Here is a 15,293-nt window from a genome sequence, read left to right on the forward strand (position 1 = left end):
CTTTTCTCTTCATCACTTTCGTTGCACATTTCCTTTTCAAATTCCAGCGTAGTGTGCTCCACACTATCTGGAGATTTCTTAAACTATGGATGCGATGGACTTCCTGTGCGTTCAAGCTCTTCTTCGCGTATCTCAAGATGGACTTCAGTTGTCGCGATTAGGGATGCAACTTCCTTTCTTATTTCTCCTAAGTCTTTCTCAATCCTTCTGGCCTTCTTTTGGAATTCTTTTGCCATCGCCTTTGCAGAGGAAGTGGGGATACTAGCACCATCGCTTCTTCTTCTTCCCCCTTTCGTATTTTTCCTTAAGAGGGGCTCCTCTTCAATGTTAATCAATTCAATGCCACCTTGTTTCCCCTTTTTTATCACATGGCTAGACCCATACAAAGATACTTCAACCCTACCCTTCTGACTGTTTGGTTGATTTACTACTCCATCTAAGGAGACGAACTATTTTAGGTTTTTTTAGAATGTCCCCATAGACTTCTTGTTTGTCCCGTCGCCTAGCTTCACTTGTGGTGAAGTAGTTGGTTGTAGGTGATCTTGTGGCGATGAGGACTGCGATAGGATAGAAGCTGATGGGATGAATATGGGATTGAATGAGGAAGGTGAAGCCACCATGGGTGGAGGTGCATAAACTGACATAACGACGCTTGTGAAGGAAACAGGCTGGATAGAAACGATTGGGGATAACACCTCATAGAAATAGGTGGGAATGGAAGAATGAGTGGAGGAAGGGGTATTTTGGTGGGCCATTTAGAATGCGAATAGGTTGGGTATGAAAGAAAGGCAGGTTGGAGAGCTTGAAACTTCGCCAGAGAATTTCCAGAATTCAGAGGGTTTATAGTTTTGGTGAAGCGTAAGGATCTTGGGTTGTTTGAGAAGAAAGGTTTAAATAGGTGAAGTAAGAGTGAAATAGGAAACGATGGGTCGCCTCGCGATTCAAGTTAATCATAACGATTCACGCAATAATGGCAATCTGATGGAATACCAGACGACACATATTTTCACCGACCTATGGTAAAATGACGTATGTTCCCTCACATGCGATGAGCTTTTTAGGGATGCGTTAGCCTACAAATTTCCACGTATCGCCAAGCTCATCGCATCACTTATCACCTTAGAAACCCTAATTTCCCTTCCCCAAAATTTGTTCAACTTTGGCTAGCAATCATTGTTCACAAAATAAGAAATAAGAAAAGCATAAACAAATGAGCAATTAATTAAAAAGAACAGGTAACAAAAGTATAAAATGATACAGAAAAAGGATATGATTTGCCCCTAAAAAAGATATTGCTTTATGGCATAAAGACTCCTTATATCGCATTACTCAGGTTTTCCCACGTCTATAGAGGTCTTTTCGCGACTGAAATCACCTTCATAGTAAGGCTTGATCCTTTGTCCGATCACCTTGAATGCGTTGGTCCCGTCTTCACTGATCAATTATACAGCTTCGTGTTGGTAGATTTCCTTGATAATTAAAGGTTCTGACCAACGTGATTTCAGCTTTCTTGGAAAAAGACGTAGTCAAGAGTTAAACAATAGTACTTTTTGGCCAATTTCAAAATCTTTCTTACGAATGCATTGTTCATGCCAACGCTTTTTTCATTCCTTATAGATTTTGGCATTCTCGTATGCTTGTATCCTCCATTCGTCTAGTTCCAATAGTTGGAGCTTCCTCTCCTCCCTTGGAGCTTTCAAGTCAAAATTGAGTTTTTTTTTTTTTTTGTAGCCTAAAATGCTTTATGTTTAAGTTCCAATGGCAAGTGGCAAGCTTTATCGAAGACCAGAGCGTATGGGGACATTCGTATAAGAATTTTATATGTAGTGTGATATGCCCATAATGCTTCATCTAGTCTTTGTGCCCAATCTTTATGCATTTGATTGACAACCTTCTTCGGTATTATCTTAATTTCTCTATTGGATATTTCAACCTGACCATTTATCTAGGGGTGATAAGTTGTGGCTATTTTGTGATGAATGTTGTATTTGATCAGAAGTTTGCCAACAATGCGATTGATGAAATGTGTGCCTTCATCGCTTATAATAGCATGCATAGTGCCAAAGCAAGTAAAGATGTTTCTCTATAACATTTTTTAGACAGTAATCACATCGTTTGAAGCACATGAGATGGCCTCTAGCCACTTAGATACATAGTCAACAACTAACAAGATGTAGTTGTGGCCATTGGATGGCAGAAATGGACCCATAAAATCGATCCCCCAAACATCAAATAATTCCATTTCCAGAATAACATTCATTGGCATTTCATTCTTCTCATAAATGTTCCCGGTGCGTTGGCATTTATCGCACTTTATGATATATTCGCATGCATCCTTGAATGAGGTGGGCTAATAATATCCGCTTTGCAGCTGTACATTGAATTCTGAAATGCCCACCATAGGGCAATTCATGGCATTGATAAAAGATGCGTTGAAATGTTGTTTTGGGAACGCATTGCCTCAAAATTTGGTCAGGTCCTCTTTTATACAGGTTAGGCTCGTCCCAATAATAAAATTTGCAGTCATGCATGAGCCTTTTCTTTTGTTGTGATTTATATTCTTCGGAAAATTATTTGCAGACTAAGAAATTGACGATGTCTGCAAACCAGGGCAAGTACTTGTCAATCTTCAATAGTAACTCATCAGGGAATGAGGCGTTTATAGTGGGTTGAATGCGATCATTTTCATGCTTTTCAAATCACGATAGATGATTTACAACTTTATTCTCTAGCCATTTTCTGTCTATTATTTCTGTATCAAACTTTTGAAGCAATATAACCCATCTAATCAGTCTTGGCTTCGCATCTTTCTTTGTCATCAAGTATTTAATAGCTGAGTGGTCTGTATGGATGATGACCCTTGATCCCAACAGATAATGTTTGAATTTTTCGATGGCAAAGACTACCGGCAGTAGCTTTTTTTCAATAGTAGTGTATGTTGGGGTTGATGCCTTAAATCTCGTAGGGTCTTATAGTTTGTAATTGTAATGTACAAATAATTTTATTTATGAAATAAAAAATTTGATGTTTTATTTCAAAATTAGTTTCATTAATCACAAATCAATAAACTAACATCCAGGGTTATCTTGTAGCTTAAACGTGTATGTAGAGACATACGGGTGGATCATGTTTAAGTGATAACCTAAATGATCTATAGTAGATGGATGAGGCTGGATACTTTATCTTGGTGACACTATGAGTATGACCCATTTTATAGGTGTTACCATTGTTTTAAAGTGTTACAAATGACCTGGTCTTGATTATTCATGTGGGGACATGTGAATGGGGATATTCTATACAAAGGAGTTTGTATAAGACTGGACCATGAAATGTTTAGTCTCATTATATAACACCGTTCATAATAGAGACTTACATTTCACTAGGATGACCATAGGTAACATAACCTGAATCCTGAGTGAGTTGTGAACTCCTGCCTATGAGGGTGGTCCTTTGATTTGTATGGGTGAGAGTGGCAAGATCGCCGACTCAACAACCCTACCATTTTGGAGATTCGTCTGATTGGGGAGCTGGGAACATAGTTACACAAGAAGTCACTCCTTCCCCCAATGTCAGGGCAAGCAGATAAATTGCTCTCTTAAGGACTGATTCTGGGGCTTGAACAATGTGACGCTTCACCCTCTCCAGGTCCGAGAGGGATTTGATCATAGTTGGATTATGATTTATTGTTCATTCGAGAGATTAGTGATACTTAAGAAGTTAGATGTAACTATAGGGGCAAAACGGTAATTGGTCTAGTTGTACTTACGAGCAAGTGAAGAGTCATTGTACTGTTGATTGGTCATATCCAATGGACACAAAAAGATATCCGAAGTGTGAAGAGTGTAACTATCGGTCTTTAGTGGAGTGCTCGATAGTTAAAGAATGGTGAATAATTTAATTAAAGAGTTTAATTAATTATTCACGTACCGTTGGAGCTTCAAGTTACAGGTCCATAAGGTCCTCTCAGTAGCTCAATAGGACTAAATGAGAATCAGATTATATGTTATATTTGATATAACATATAGTTTAATATATATTACATGATAAGGTAGTCATCATATTAATATATATTAAATTATTTATTTAATTAGATATATTAATTAATATTATTTAATTATATTAAATAAATTATTTGGAGGGAGTTCCCTCTTTTTTCTCTCCACTTTCACGTAAATGGAATTGGTTTTTCTAATTTGGCTTATCTCCATCATGCAAAAATAGATAAGAGATATAGAAAGATATAGAAAAGTTTTGTAATTTTTTTTTAAAAGAAAATCTCATATCTCTCTTCCTCTCTAAATTTTTCTCTCCTTCCTTTAAACCTCCAACATAGCCAGAGCACTCACTCCTCCTGGGTTTTCTACCTGAGGATACCGAGGTCGCCGTTTGTGGTTGTGTTCAAGGATTACATTGAAAATCTTCTTCAAAGGTAAGGGTTTTTGAAACCCTATTTCGTTTCTTTCTTTTTCATAAGCATGTTGTATTTTTCTTTTCCCTTAAATGCATAATTTCTTTTTCACCTTAAAAATTCCAATTCTGAAAAATTGGGATTTGGGAGATCTGCTTACGCTCAAGGGTCCCTTCAATGTGGAACCTTCAGTGTAATTCTCCTGAGCACTATTAAGAGTCTTACTTACGTATGCGATGAGATGAAGAACCTTTTCTATTCATTGAGCCAAAACTTCCCCCATCGCACATTAGCTCGAATGTTTTTGTCCATTCGGGTGTAATAAAAACTGGAGCTAAGACTAGCACATTCTTTAATTTTTCAAATGCGTTAAGGCAACTGGCGTCAAAATCAAAAGGTCTATCAGCTTTTAGCAACATGTTCAGTGGTCTGACAATTTTTGAGAAATTTTTGACAAATTTTCAATAGAACCCAACATGTCCTAGGAAACTTCTTAGAGTCTTCACATTTGTAGGTGGTGATAACTTTTCAATGGCCTCAAATTTTGCTTTATCAACTTCTAGGCTATATTTGGAAACTTTGCGTCCGAGAACAATTCCCTCAGTTACCATGAAATGTCACTTCTCCCAATTCAGAAATAAATTTGTGTCCTCGCACCACTTTGGGATCTTTTCCAGATTTTCTAGACCGTCCTTCCATAGACTGAAAAATCATCAATGAATATTTTTGAAGAGTCCTCAATGTAATCTGAAAAGATAGCCATCATGCACCTTTGAAAGGTACTCGGGTCATTGCATAGTCTGAAAGGCATGCGTTGAAAGACAAACATCCCATACAAGCATGTGAAAGTTGTTTTTTTCTTGATCCTCAGGTGCGATCATTATTTGATTGTACCCCGCGTATCCATCCAAAAAGCAAAAGTAGTTGTTCCCTGCTAGTCTGTCCAACATTTGGTCAATGAAGGGCAATGAGAAATGATCTTTTTTGGTCGTCGCATTGAATTTTCAGTAATCCATGCAAATCCTCCAATCGGTGATTGTGCGCATTGGTATTAGTTCGTTGTTCTTATTGGGTACAACTGTCATTCCATCTCGTAGGACTATGTCCCTAGTTATCTATCTGGTCTTATCCCCAAAATGGGAGGTTTGTTGAGCAGTGCTGTTAAACTACTCTCACCTATACAGATCAAAGGATAATCTCGAATAAACATGAGTTCATAGTTAGCTTAAGATTAAGATCGATTTACCCTAAGTCATCGAATTGAAATAATTAGTTTTAACAATAAACAGTCATTATAAAGAAAAGTGACTATTTCATGGTACGATCTTATGTAAAACTCTTTTGCATAGAATGTCTCCACTCACATGTCTTCACATGAACGATTTCAGGATCACATAATTTGTATCGGTATACAAAGTAGGCCGTATCCATAATGTCCCCAAGATGAGGTACCCAATCTCATCCATATATTTATAGACATTTTTGGTTATATACTATAACTTGGTCCTCTTTTATGTCTCTACGTAAAGTTAGAGTATTCATACTATAGCCATGGATTCGTTATTGGATTTTATATCATAATGCAACTTCGATTTCAATAACACTCTTACTGAATAAATTCTTCAATAATACTTTTATTGATAAATATAATTGTTTCCATGATTACGAACTACAAGTTTTAGGACAATCCCAACACTCTCGAGGTTGTGAAGCGCAGTGTCGAACCGGGCTCAACTATTTTCCCGATTGGTATATTTTCTCTGTGTTGGATAGCCAGCTTGGAAACCGTGAATCTGACTTTTTCCTTTTTGGATATGTATTCCCTAATGTCGCCTTCCAGTTTTCTGGGCTTTATGGTTTGCTTAGGGCAACACTTGACAGATTGCAAAAATTTCAAAAGGAACACCTTTTAGTCCTAGAAGTTAGAAAAAAAAAATATTACTAACGATCTGACCATTAAGGTATGTTTGGGAGTGATTTTGAATAAAAAAAAGTTATTTTAACAAATTTCAAAATCATTTTCGAACATACACTCAATTAATCCTACAAAATAATGATGTGGAAGTAAGAAATGACTACACTAAGCTAATGTAGCCCATTTATATTGACTTGACTAAAAGTATGACATTTTCTTTCGAATAATATTGCTAAAACAATAAACTTCAATGTAGTTAAGACAAATATCTTAGGAGCTAATTTCATAAATATCTTAGGAGCTAATTTCATCTCGAGAAGAAGAAATATATATGCTCATGTTGTAATTTATCATTACATTCGACTTTATATAGCTGTTTTTTTTCTAACATCCTAGTGTGGCCGAACCTAAATTGATTTTAACTAAAGAAAATCAAATTGCCTTAATAACTTCCAATCTATGGGGGATCGTTGGATTAGATCAGTGGGGAGTGTACGGTTAGGATTACAAAGACTAGGAGAACTAAAATAGGGAACATCGTGGGGAAGCGAAACCCACCCCTCATAAAAGAGCTGGTAGAAGTCGGCTATATAAATTCCTTGTGTCCACCTTCGAATTTGGATCGCGTTGCTTTGCTCCTAGTCCCCTGCCCAGGCTATGTGCTTGCTATGGCCAAGCCTCGCAAGCCAAAGAACACCGACGACGCCAAGCCACCTGACAACTCCGGAGCTGTAGTTCGTCACCAGAAGCTGTGTCTTTCCATCGACATTGACAAACGTCGCGTTTATGGGTTCGTATTGGCTCTATCTCCTTCAATTCTGATCGCTACTCCCTCTTCCCATCTTCCCATTTGCGTTCTTTCTTGGTGGAATCTTGGTTTTGTTTAATTTTCTCCTATGTGTTTGAGTTTGTTGTTGGCTTTCTTCGTTGGAATTTGTTTTATTGAATCTGATACTCACCGTTCTTGTTGCTGGATTTTAGGTTCACCGAGTTGGAAATCGCGGTTCCCGATATTGGCATAGTTGGGTTGCACGCGGAGAATCTTGGGATTGTGAGTGTTTCAGTGGATGGTGACCCTACTGAATTTGAGTATTATCCGCGGCCTCAACATGTGGAAAGTGAGAAGAGTTTTAAAGCTGTGTCGTCGCCGAACTCTGCTGCAGATGTTGCGTCGTCAATTTATATGTCTTCGATTGAGAAAGAACTGGTTCCTAATTTGTTGATAAACTGCTGCAAGGCTTTCAAGAGCGGAAGTGAGCAGCATGACCAGCCATTTCTGGAGAATGGAGTGCAACCTGCGGACGAGGACAAGCAGGTTTGTAGCTGTTAGTTATTATTATGATGCCAGTAGTATATATGGGGGAGAATATGCACGTGGTTGCTAAATGTGGTGCGCTAGTTTCGATCTTCAATCAAGTTATTTGTTTTTCTGTGTATTATGGCATGCAAATACTGTTGTTATGAGTATATCATACATGACATATTACTTGGCTTTCCTTGGAAATGGTCTGGTTAAATTTATTGTTCATTCGGTTCCTATAGCTTGGAAGCTTGGTAAGTCTTTTGAATCATCTATATGTAATGAGCAGAACTCATCATCCGTTTAGTAGGTGGTAGGTTTGGAAATGAAGAAGTTATCTTTGTTTAAGCATCCATTTTTCTCACGAGTAGAAAGAAATCAGTATCATTCTTGCTTAGTTCAAACTGCAGAAACTGAGAGATTTGAGGTTAAGGTGAAGAAAATTGCACGTGAATAAGAAGATTAGTTTCAAGTTGGGAACAAGTCATTTTTTCCGCATAAAGCCGTGTGCATATCACAAACCAACTTAGGCAGTTATAATTGATGTAAGTCTACAGACTTTTGAGAATACCAAGGAAAAAGGTTCTCTTATGATATGTAATTGTTTCTGAAGCTACTGAAGTTCTATCATAAGTCATGTTTATGGAATCTTACACGTAGCACCTTGGGTTTTGCGTTGAGTTTTATTATTTCTTTTGTGGCTACTGATAAAGGACAATGTTTGATGCAGAATGTAAGGCTGGTTCGTATTGATTACTGGGTAGAGAAATCAGAGGTAGGTATTCACTTCTATAACCATATGGCTCACACTGACAACCAAATAAGGCGTGCAAGGTGCTGGTTCCCTTGTATGGATGATGGCCTACAACGATGCAAGTAAGGATACGATGATCTGACTGGGTTATCTCGTGACAATTTTAATTTTTCACGATCTATTTATGTTCTCCATGCTTTCTCATGTTCAGGTATGACCTCGAGTTTACCGTCTCTCAAAATCTTGTGGCTGTCAGTAATGGAATTCTGTTGTACCAGGTGAGAAATACTCTGAAATGAGATGTTTGTGTATCAGTTCTATGATGGAAAGCAATTTTGTTGAGTAATGTGAACCATATTTTATTTTTCCTCTTGTATACTTCTTTTTTGGATTAGAAACAATTTCATTGATTGAATGAAATAATCCAAAGAGGTAAAAAAGGGCCCTCATGAGATTAAAAAGATGTCTCCAATTTGCAACAATAAAATTTAAACTAAAACTGTTAAAGGGGTGTGTATTTTTCCACCAAAGAAATGCATGGAAGATTGATAGATCTAATGTTTCCTTAGAGGTTCTATCTTTGCATTTGAAAAGCCGAGCATTTCCCTCATTTCACAATTTCCACAAGACGGCATTGACAATATTTGTCCATAGGTGACCCTTGGTATTTTTGAAAGGGTGTTCATTGAACATCATTCTCAACCAATTCATAGAACCCTGCGGAGGTGCATGCTCTAGACCAATCAAAGGTAGAAAGTAATTCACCCCACATATGAGCAGCTAACAGGCAGCGGATGAAAATGTGACTTTGAGATTCATGATCATTCTGACAGAGGCAGCAGCAAGAGGGAGAGAGGCTTATCCATGGACATCTCTATTGGAGCCAATCCATAGTGTTGAGACAAGAGTGGCTAATTTCCCAAATGGGAACTTTTACTCTGTTTGGGCAATGGAATATCCACAATTTCCTTTAAAAATCAGCATTAAGAGAGGACCCATCAGAGGAGAGGTGTATGAGCAAAGAATTTGTGGAGAAGACAACACTGTTATATAACTTCCATCTCCAGTGGTTAGGCTGTTGTGAGAGATGAATGTTGGGATAAAGCTATGTGAAGGAGACCCATTCATTGATTTCATCATCTTTAAGATTCCTTCTAGTTCTAGTATTCAAAATCCACGAGCTGTTTTCTGTGCTCCAAACATCTGATGTAGGGGCAGATTTAGACTCTGATGTTGCCAAAAGCTTGGGGAATCTATTTTTGAGAGGATCATTACCAGTCCATTGATCAAACCAAAAGGATGTAGGTTTTCCATCACCAACAATGGTAAAGATACCCGTTGGTTCAAGATGTATTTCCTAGGCATCTTTCCCGTTGGTTTCCTAGGGATTTTTTGGATTATCTAATGAGACACAATTTTTAACCATCATGGTTTAGCCCAATTTGTAAAAAAGGATAATGGGTTCAGTAAAGGACTTAGAGGAAATGTGTCCAATCCATGGTGGCTACCTACCTAGGATTTAATTTCCTACAGATTTCCTCCCACTCAAATGTTGTATGGTTTGTGGATTGTCTTGTGAGATTACTCGAGGTACACGTAAGCTGGTTAGAATACTCATTGATATCGAAAAAAAAAAGAAAGAAAAGTAAAAAATAAGGCACAATCTGTTTCCTTGAAGTTTATCGTATTGATCTTCACTAACTATTCTCTCATTCCCTAGATAAAGAACAACAAAATTATGGAATCTCAAATTGCTATCAAAGAAGTTTGTTAAGAAACGATCTTTTTCCTTGAAGTTTATTGTATTGATCTTCAGTAGCTATTCTCTCAGCCTCTAGATAAAGAACACAAAGTTACAGAGTCTCAAATTGCTTAAATCAACTAAGTTTGTTCTTAGTAGTATTCACCCTTATTAATACTCGATTCTAAATGTTCATTTGCTCCTTGCCAAATTTAACAGAATCAGTAATCCAGTAGTCAGCATATTGATGAAAACTTGGCACATTTAGTAGTTTGACCATATTCAATGTTCAATGGAGAACTGTATAGTATAAATGATCTCGACTGTTGGTCTCTTTCTTGATTTTTTCTTCATGGAGTTAAATGCAAATTTGGCTTGAAGGAGAGCAGCATCCCCTTGAAGGATGATAAATGGAAATACATAGTAAATAGCCCCAAATGTTCACGTAGGTTCTATCTGGCCACTTTTTGGAGATAACAAGTAGTACATTATTTCATACTATTAAATATTCTCCCTAAAAGCTTACCTAAGTGACCAAGAAATTATTGGTCTCAATGTGAATAACTAATCAAATTTCATGAAATTGAATAAGACATATAAGATGAGACATCTTGCTAAATTTATCCAAATCATGAATTCAAAATGAACTCCTCTTTTATGATTGTGGGAAATAATGACAAACTTTTCTTCTCCAAATGTTATCGGGAACATGGACTTGTGAGTAAAGATTACTTGTTCAAGCTATTCAATTCTTCATCTACTTTGGCAATGTCGTGAACAGAGTTTTTTTTTTTTTTTTTTTTTCAATGAACCGAGCTTTCATTGAGGAAAATGAAAGGATTTTGTGAACAAAAGCACATTCCTTTGATATATGTTCAGAAATCTATCTCAAGGTTTTTCTAAACAAGAGATAACTGTCAAGCCCATTTAGATGTATCTTTTAATGTACATGTTCTTGTGGAAAAATTTGAGTGGAGGCCTTTTCTTTGATGGCTCCCTTTTATTGTGGGCTTGTTTTTTTTTTAGATGTCTATGTACTTTTCATTTTTTTTCTCAATGGAAGTCATTCATATATTAAAGAAAGATTAGAATAAAGTTGTCTAATAGTGCCAAATCACCAGTGCTCTAGTTTTTATTCAAGAAAGTTTTTGTCAAGATTAATTTATGTTTGAGGTTTCTCAGGGCTTTGTAGATATTATATTTCTTATTATATTGAAATGATTGCTAGAGAATTAAATTTATTTTAATTTAAACTCCCTCTCTCTGTTTTGATGCTCCTATCTTGAATGTGCTTTTGAGGGTGAGGGGTCAGTATATTATGTTTTATGGCAGAGTAGGATTTTTAGTGTATGTGTTTGAATTAAATACCTCCTAGATTGGACTCTTTATTGAGTACAATTGTGCCTCCAATTCAACTGGGGCTCGATTCCGGAAGGTGCCTAATTGCGGGGATAGCTCAACTGGGAGAGCATCAGATTGAAGATCTGAAGGTGGCGTGTTCAATCCACGCTCACCGCACTTATCTTTGGGATTGATTCTACCCTTTTCCCATGTGAGCCAAGGGTTGGGCAAAAAGACTCACCTGGAGCAATATTCTGTTTGAACACAGTTATTTTTATGAATTTTTAAAGATAATGACCTTGATATCATTATCTTATAACCGCTGCTTCAAAACATATTTCCGTCCCATATTGTACGAGGATATTATTAGTTATGATATTATTTGTCCTAGCTGGGTCAGTGCAAAACCATGTTATGCTACCTTATTTAATAAATGAAAAACTGTGAAGGTTTTTTGAACTTATATTTATATATTCACTCTTTCAGGGAGGCTTCCATTTATTACCTAAAAGAATTGAAACTATGTACTGTGCTTTCAAATGGTGTGGACCACAACTTTTGTATGTTGAAATATTATTTTTCATTCAGATGATTATCTCAAATTACTCATCCAAAATCTCCTATCCATTGTCTCCCAAACTCCGTCTCTTTGTTTTACAAGTGGAGAGGAGGTAGGACAGGCACATGTCCTGTGCAAGATCCTTATGTGGCTTGTATTTATCCATTTGAGTTGGTGGAAAATGTATAATTAGTCGTTAGCTTGTGAAATGTTTTTCATGTACCAACCTTGATTGGATTTTTAGAAGGTTTGCAAGACCCCTTGGGAGGTCTGGTCCCTTGTTTAGTACCACGCCTCTCTTTGGAACTGCGTGTATACAACTTTTTGTAATTATATTTTAGATCTTATCTTGCTTGACTGGAGCCACTTCCTAGATTAGTTGGGCTCCCCTTGAATGTTTCTTTTTGCATCTTTATTTTATCTCAATGAAAGCTTGGCCTTCAATTAAAAAAAAACTCATTGTAACTAATTTTGAGATTTGAGGGGAGATTGGAGTGCATGCCAATACCACTGAGCTAAACTTACTTTGGGGAGATTTGAGGGGGGATATTTCTGCGAAATGTATCTTGAAAATAAACCAATGTAATTAACAATAAGATGAGTTGCATGCATGTTTATTTTGTCTTGAGTTTGACCATTGTGGTGGGGTGGGTAGTCGAACCATTGATCTAATAGCTTACTTATCCCACTATGCTATGCTTGGATTGGCCATGCAATGTTTATTGTATCCAGTGATAAATCAATTTAACTAACATTAACATGAGCTGCACATAAGCATGTGGATTTATTGGCATTGTAAAACCATGGGGGATCTGGTTTTCATTGTCTTCCTCTTGATTGCATTTTGCTTATCTAAGAGACATATCAGTGTGAAGATCCCCTCATATAGAAATCTCGAAATTCAAAGCTTGGTTAGAGGTAGCATATTACTTCTTGCTGCAAGGTGCCTCTAATCCGGCTATGCAGATACGTTTTCTTGTCCAAGGCAATCTCGTTTCTTGTTTGTACTCCATAAGCTTCAAGCATTTTTTATGTTTAAATGTGCACATATTACTTCTTGCGCAGGTGATTTTTGAATGTATATATATCAAGTTTCTCTCTACATTTCAAATCAACTTCAAGCATTTTGGATGTTTTGACTTTCCATATATCTCCATTCCTTTCAGGTCTTGAGCAAGGACAATCCTCCCCGCAAAACTTATGTGTATCAGGTAGACATCCCTGTCAATGCACATTGGATATCACTTGCCGTTGGTCCGTTTGAAATCCTTGCTGATCACCAAAATGGACTTATATCACACATGTGCTCGCCTGTTAATTCTTTAAAGCTCAAGCATACGGTGGAATTTTTTCATAGTGCATTCAGGTCTGTTGTTCAATTTTTTGAATGCTGCAGTAATGATTACAAAGTACAAGTTCTATATTTTAAAATTATTTCTTACTTTGAAATTTACTTTGCATAGCTGCTATAAGGATTACCTCTCTGTGGACTTCCCATTTGGGTCGTACAAACAAATCTTCATAGAGCCGGAGATTGCAGTATCATCAATATGTTTGGGAGTTTCCATGTGTATATTTAGTTCTCATCTTTTGTTTGATGAGAAGATCATCGATCAGGTTTGTTTATTTATAGGGCTTGTATAGCATGGGCTCAACAATTAATTTGTTTTGAAGTTTATATCTGTTGTAGGTGGACATTCAGTTTCGTGGATATATATATATCATATGCTTAAACCATGAATTTTTTGTTGTGTATCGATGCCGGAAATGCATCAGTATGGGGTCCCACATATGCAATACTGTAGCGTTTGCAAATATCCACAATCAACTAAGCACCAATACAACCACCATGGGCTAACCTAGTGGTTTCTAGGGCTGGGGAAATGGTGAAGTAGTGAAGGGACATGTATGAGTTCAAACTATGGTGGCTACCGAATTAGGATGTTAAAATTCTATGAATTTCTTGGCAGCCAAATATTATAGGGTTTGGTGACTATCCTATGAGATTCATCGAGTTATGTACAAGTGGGTCCAAATACAATATCTTGATATAAAAAAGGGAAAAAAAAAGGAAAAAAAGAAGTGAAGCACCAATCTCCCTCTCTCTCCCTCTTTCGTTTTGTCTGGTTTGAGTCTGTCCAAATAACCACCAACTTTTGTTGGTAAGGTGTCTGGCTCCACAGTGCACACGAGAATCATTTAATGTTTTATTTATTTGTTTGTTATTATTATTTTTTAATAATAAATTTATTTTAAATAATAACAATGATAGTGTCTATATATAGGTAAGGATCCGAGAGAAATGACATAAATGACTTGAATGCTAAAAACTCGTTTGGTTTGCTTCTCTAATAATTGTGTTTTGGTCAATGTTCTTTTTTCACAGACCATAGATACGAGGATTAAACTTGCTTATGCTCTAGCAAGACAGTGGTTTGGCATTTATATTACCCCTGAAGCCCCAAATGATGGTAAATGATTATCATATGTTCTCATTACAATTTACTGTTTCATCTTCGTTCATCTTATTTTTGATCACGCATGTGTGATTCTTATTGCTAGAGTGGTTGTTGGATGGTCTTGCTGGTTTTCTGACTGATTTATTTATCAAGAAGAACTTGGGAAATAATGAGGCACGCTACCAGAGATACAAGGTTCGCTTCATCATTTTCTTAGTTGCTTGCAGTTATTCTGTGTGAAATTTCTCTGTCTTTCCTTTCTTTTTTCTTGAGGGCTTGGAGCTACTTTTCTCTCAGTTGGTCAATCAAAGTAGGTTTACTATTTCTGGTGTCATTAAGCATAAAAATCAGAGATAATTGCACTTTGTACCTTGCCCATTTAGCAATTAGAATAATTTACGTGGTCTTATATTTAATGTATTAATCCTACCACCGATGTCATTTGTAATTAGTCCTCTGGTTAAGTCCTACCAATGAGTTTCTTGTTAAAAAACATTTCACATTTTCATATATCAATTTATGTTGAAAAAACTCTGTTATGCTTTTATGCAGGCAAATTGTGCTGTTTGCAGAGCAGATGATAGTGGTTTGACCACCTTGAGTTCCTCTTCTGCTTGTAAAGATTTGTATGGGACCCAACGTATTGGTATATATGGAAAAATAAGATCATGGAAGTCTGTAAGTTCACTATGTTTAGTTAGGTTTTTACTTCTGATTCAACTTTCTAATGATTTCTTTCTATTTTCAAAAAGGTGGCAATCCTTCAAATGTTGGAAAAGCAGATGGGCCCTGAGTCTTTCCGCAAGGTAATGGGTC

At 36.7% G+C, this 15,293-nt stretch overlaps 1 protein-coding gene across 2 annotated transcripts in view; it reads left to right on the top strand.

Moving 5' to 3' along the window:
* The first annotated feature begins 6,920 nt into the window (after positions 1-6,920).
* Positions 6,921-15,293, top strand: part of TAF2 (TBP-associated factor 2) — a 36,109-nt gene continuing 27,736 nt past the window's right edge. The window contains exons 1-10 of one of the 2 annotated variants that reach the window (XM_039038722.2): positions 6,921-7,113; positions 7,305-7,638; positions 8,354-8,499; positions 8,589-8,655; positions 13,185-13,384; positions 13,482-13,635; positions 14,405-14,489; positions 14,581-14,672; positions 15,030-15,155; positions 15,230-15,283. In XM_039038722.2, the coding sequence (XP_038894650.1) occupies positions 6,992-7,113; positions 7,305-7,638; positions 8,354-8,499; positions 8,589-8,655; positions 13,185-13,384; positions 13,482-13,635; positions 14,405-14,489; positions 14,581-14,672; positions 15,030-15,155; positions 15,230-15,283 (1,380 nt within the window). In that variant the 5' untranslated portion in view covers positions 6,921-6,991. Of the gene's footprint in view, positions 7,114-7,304; positions 7,639-8,033; positions 8,169-8,353; positions 8,500-8,588; positions 8,656-13,184; positions 13,385-13,481; positions 13,636-14,404; positions 14,490-14,580; positions 14,673-15,029; positions 15,156-15,229; positions 15,284-15,293 lie in introns of those variants that run through there. The other variant, XM_039038723.2, reaches the window with a different exon arrangement.

Source organism: Benincasa hispida, chromosome 8 (genome assembly GCF_027475165.1).
Source record: "Benincasa hispida cultivar pf3 chromosome 8, pf3_genome.v1.1, whole genome shotgun sequence".
Lineage (NCBI taxonomy): Eukaryota > Viridiplantae > Streptophyta > Magnoliopsida > Cucurbitales > Cucurbitaceae > Benincasa > Benincasa hispida.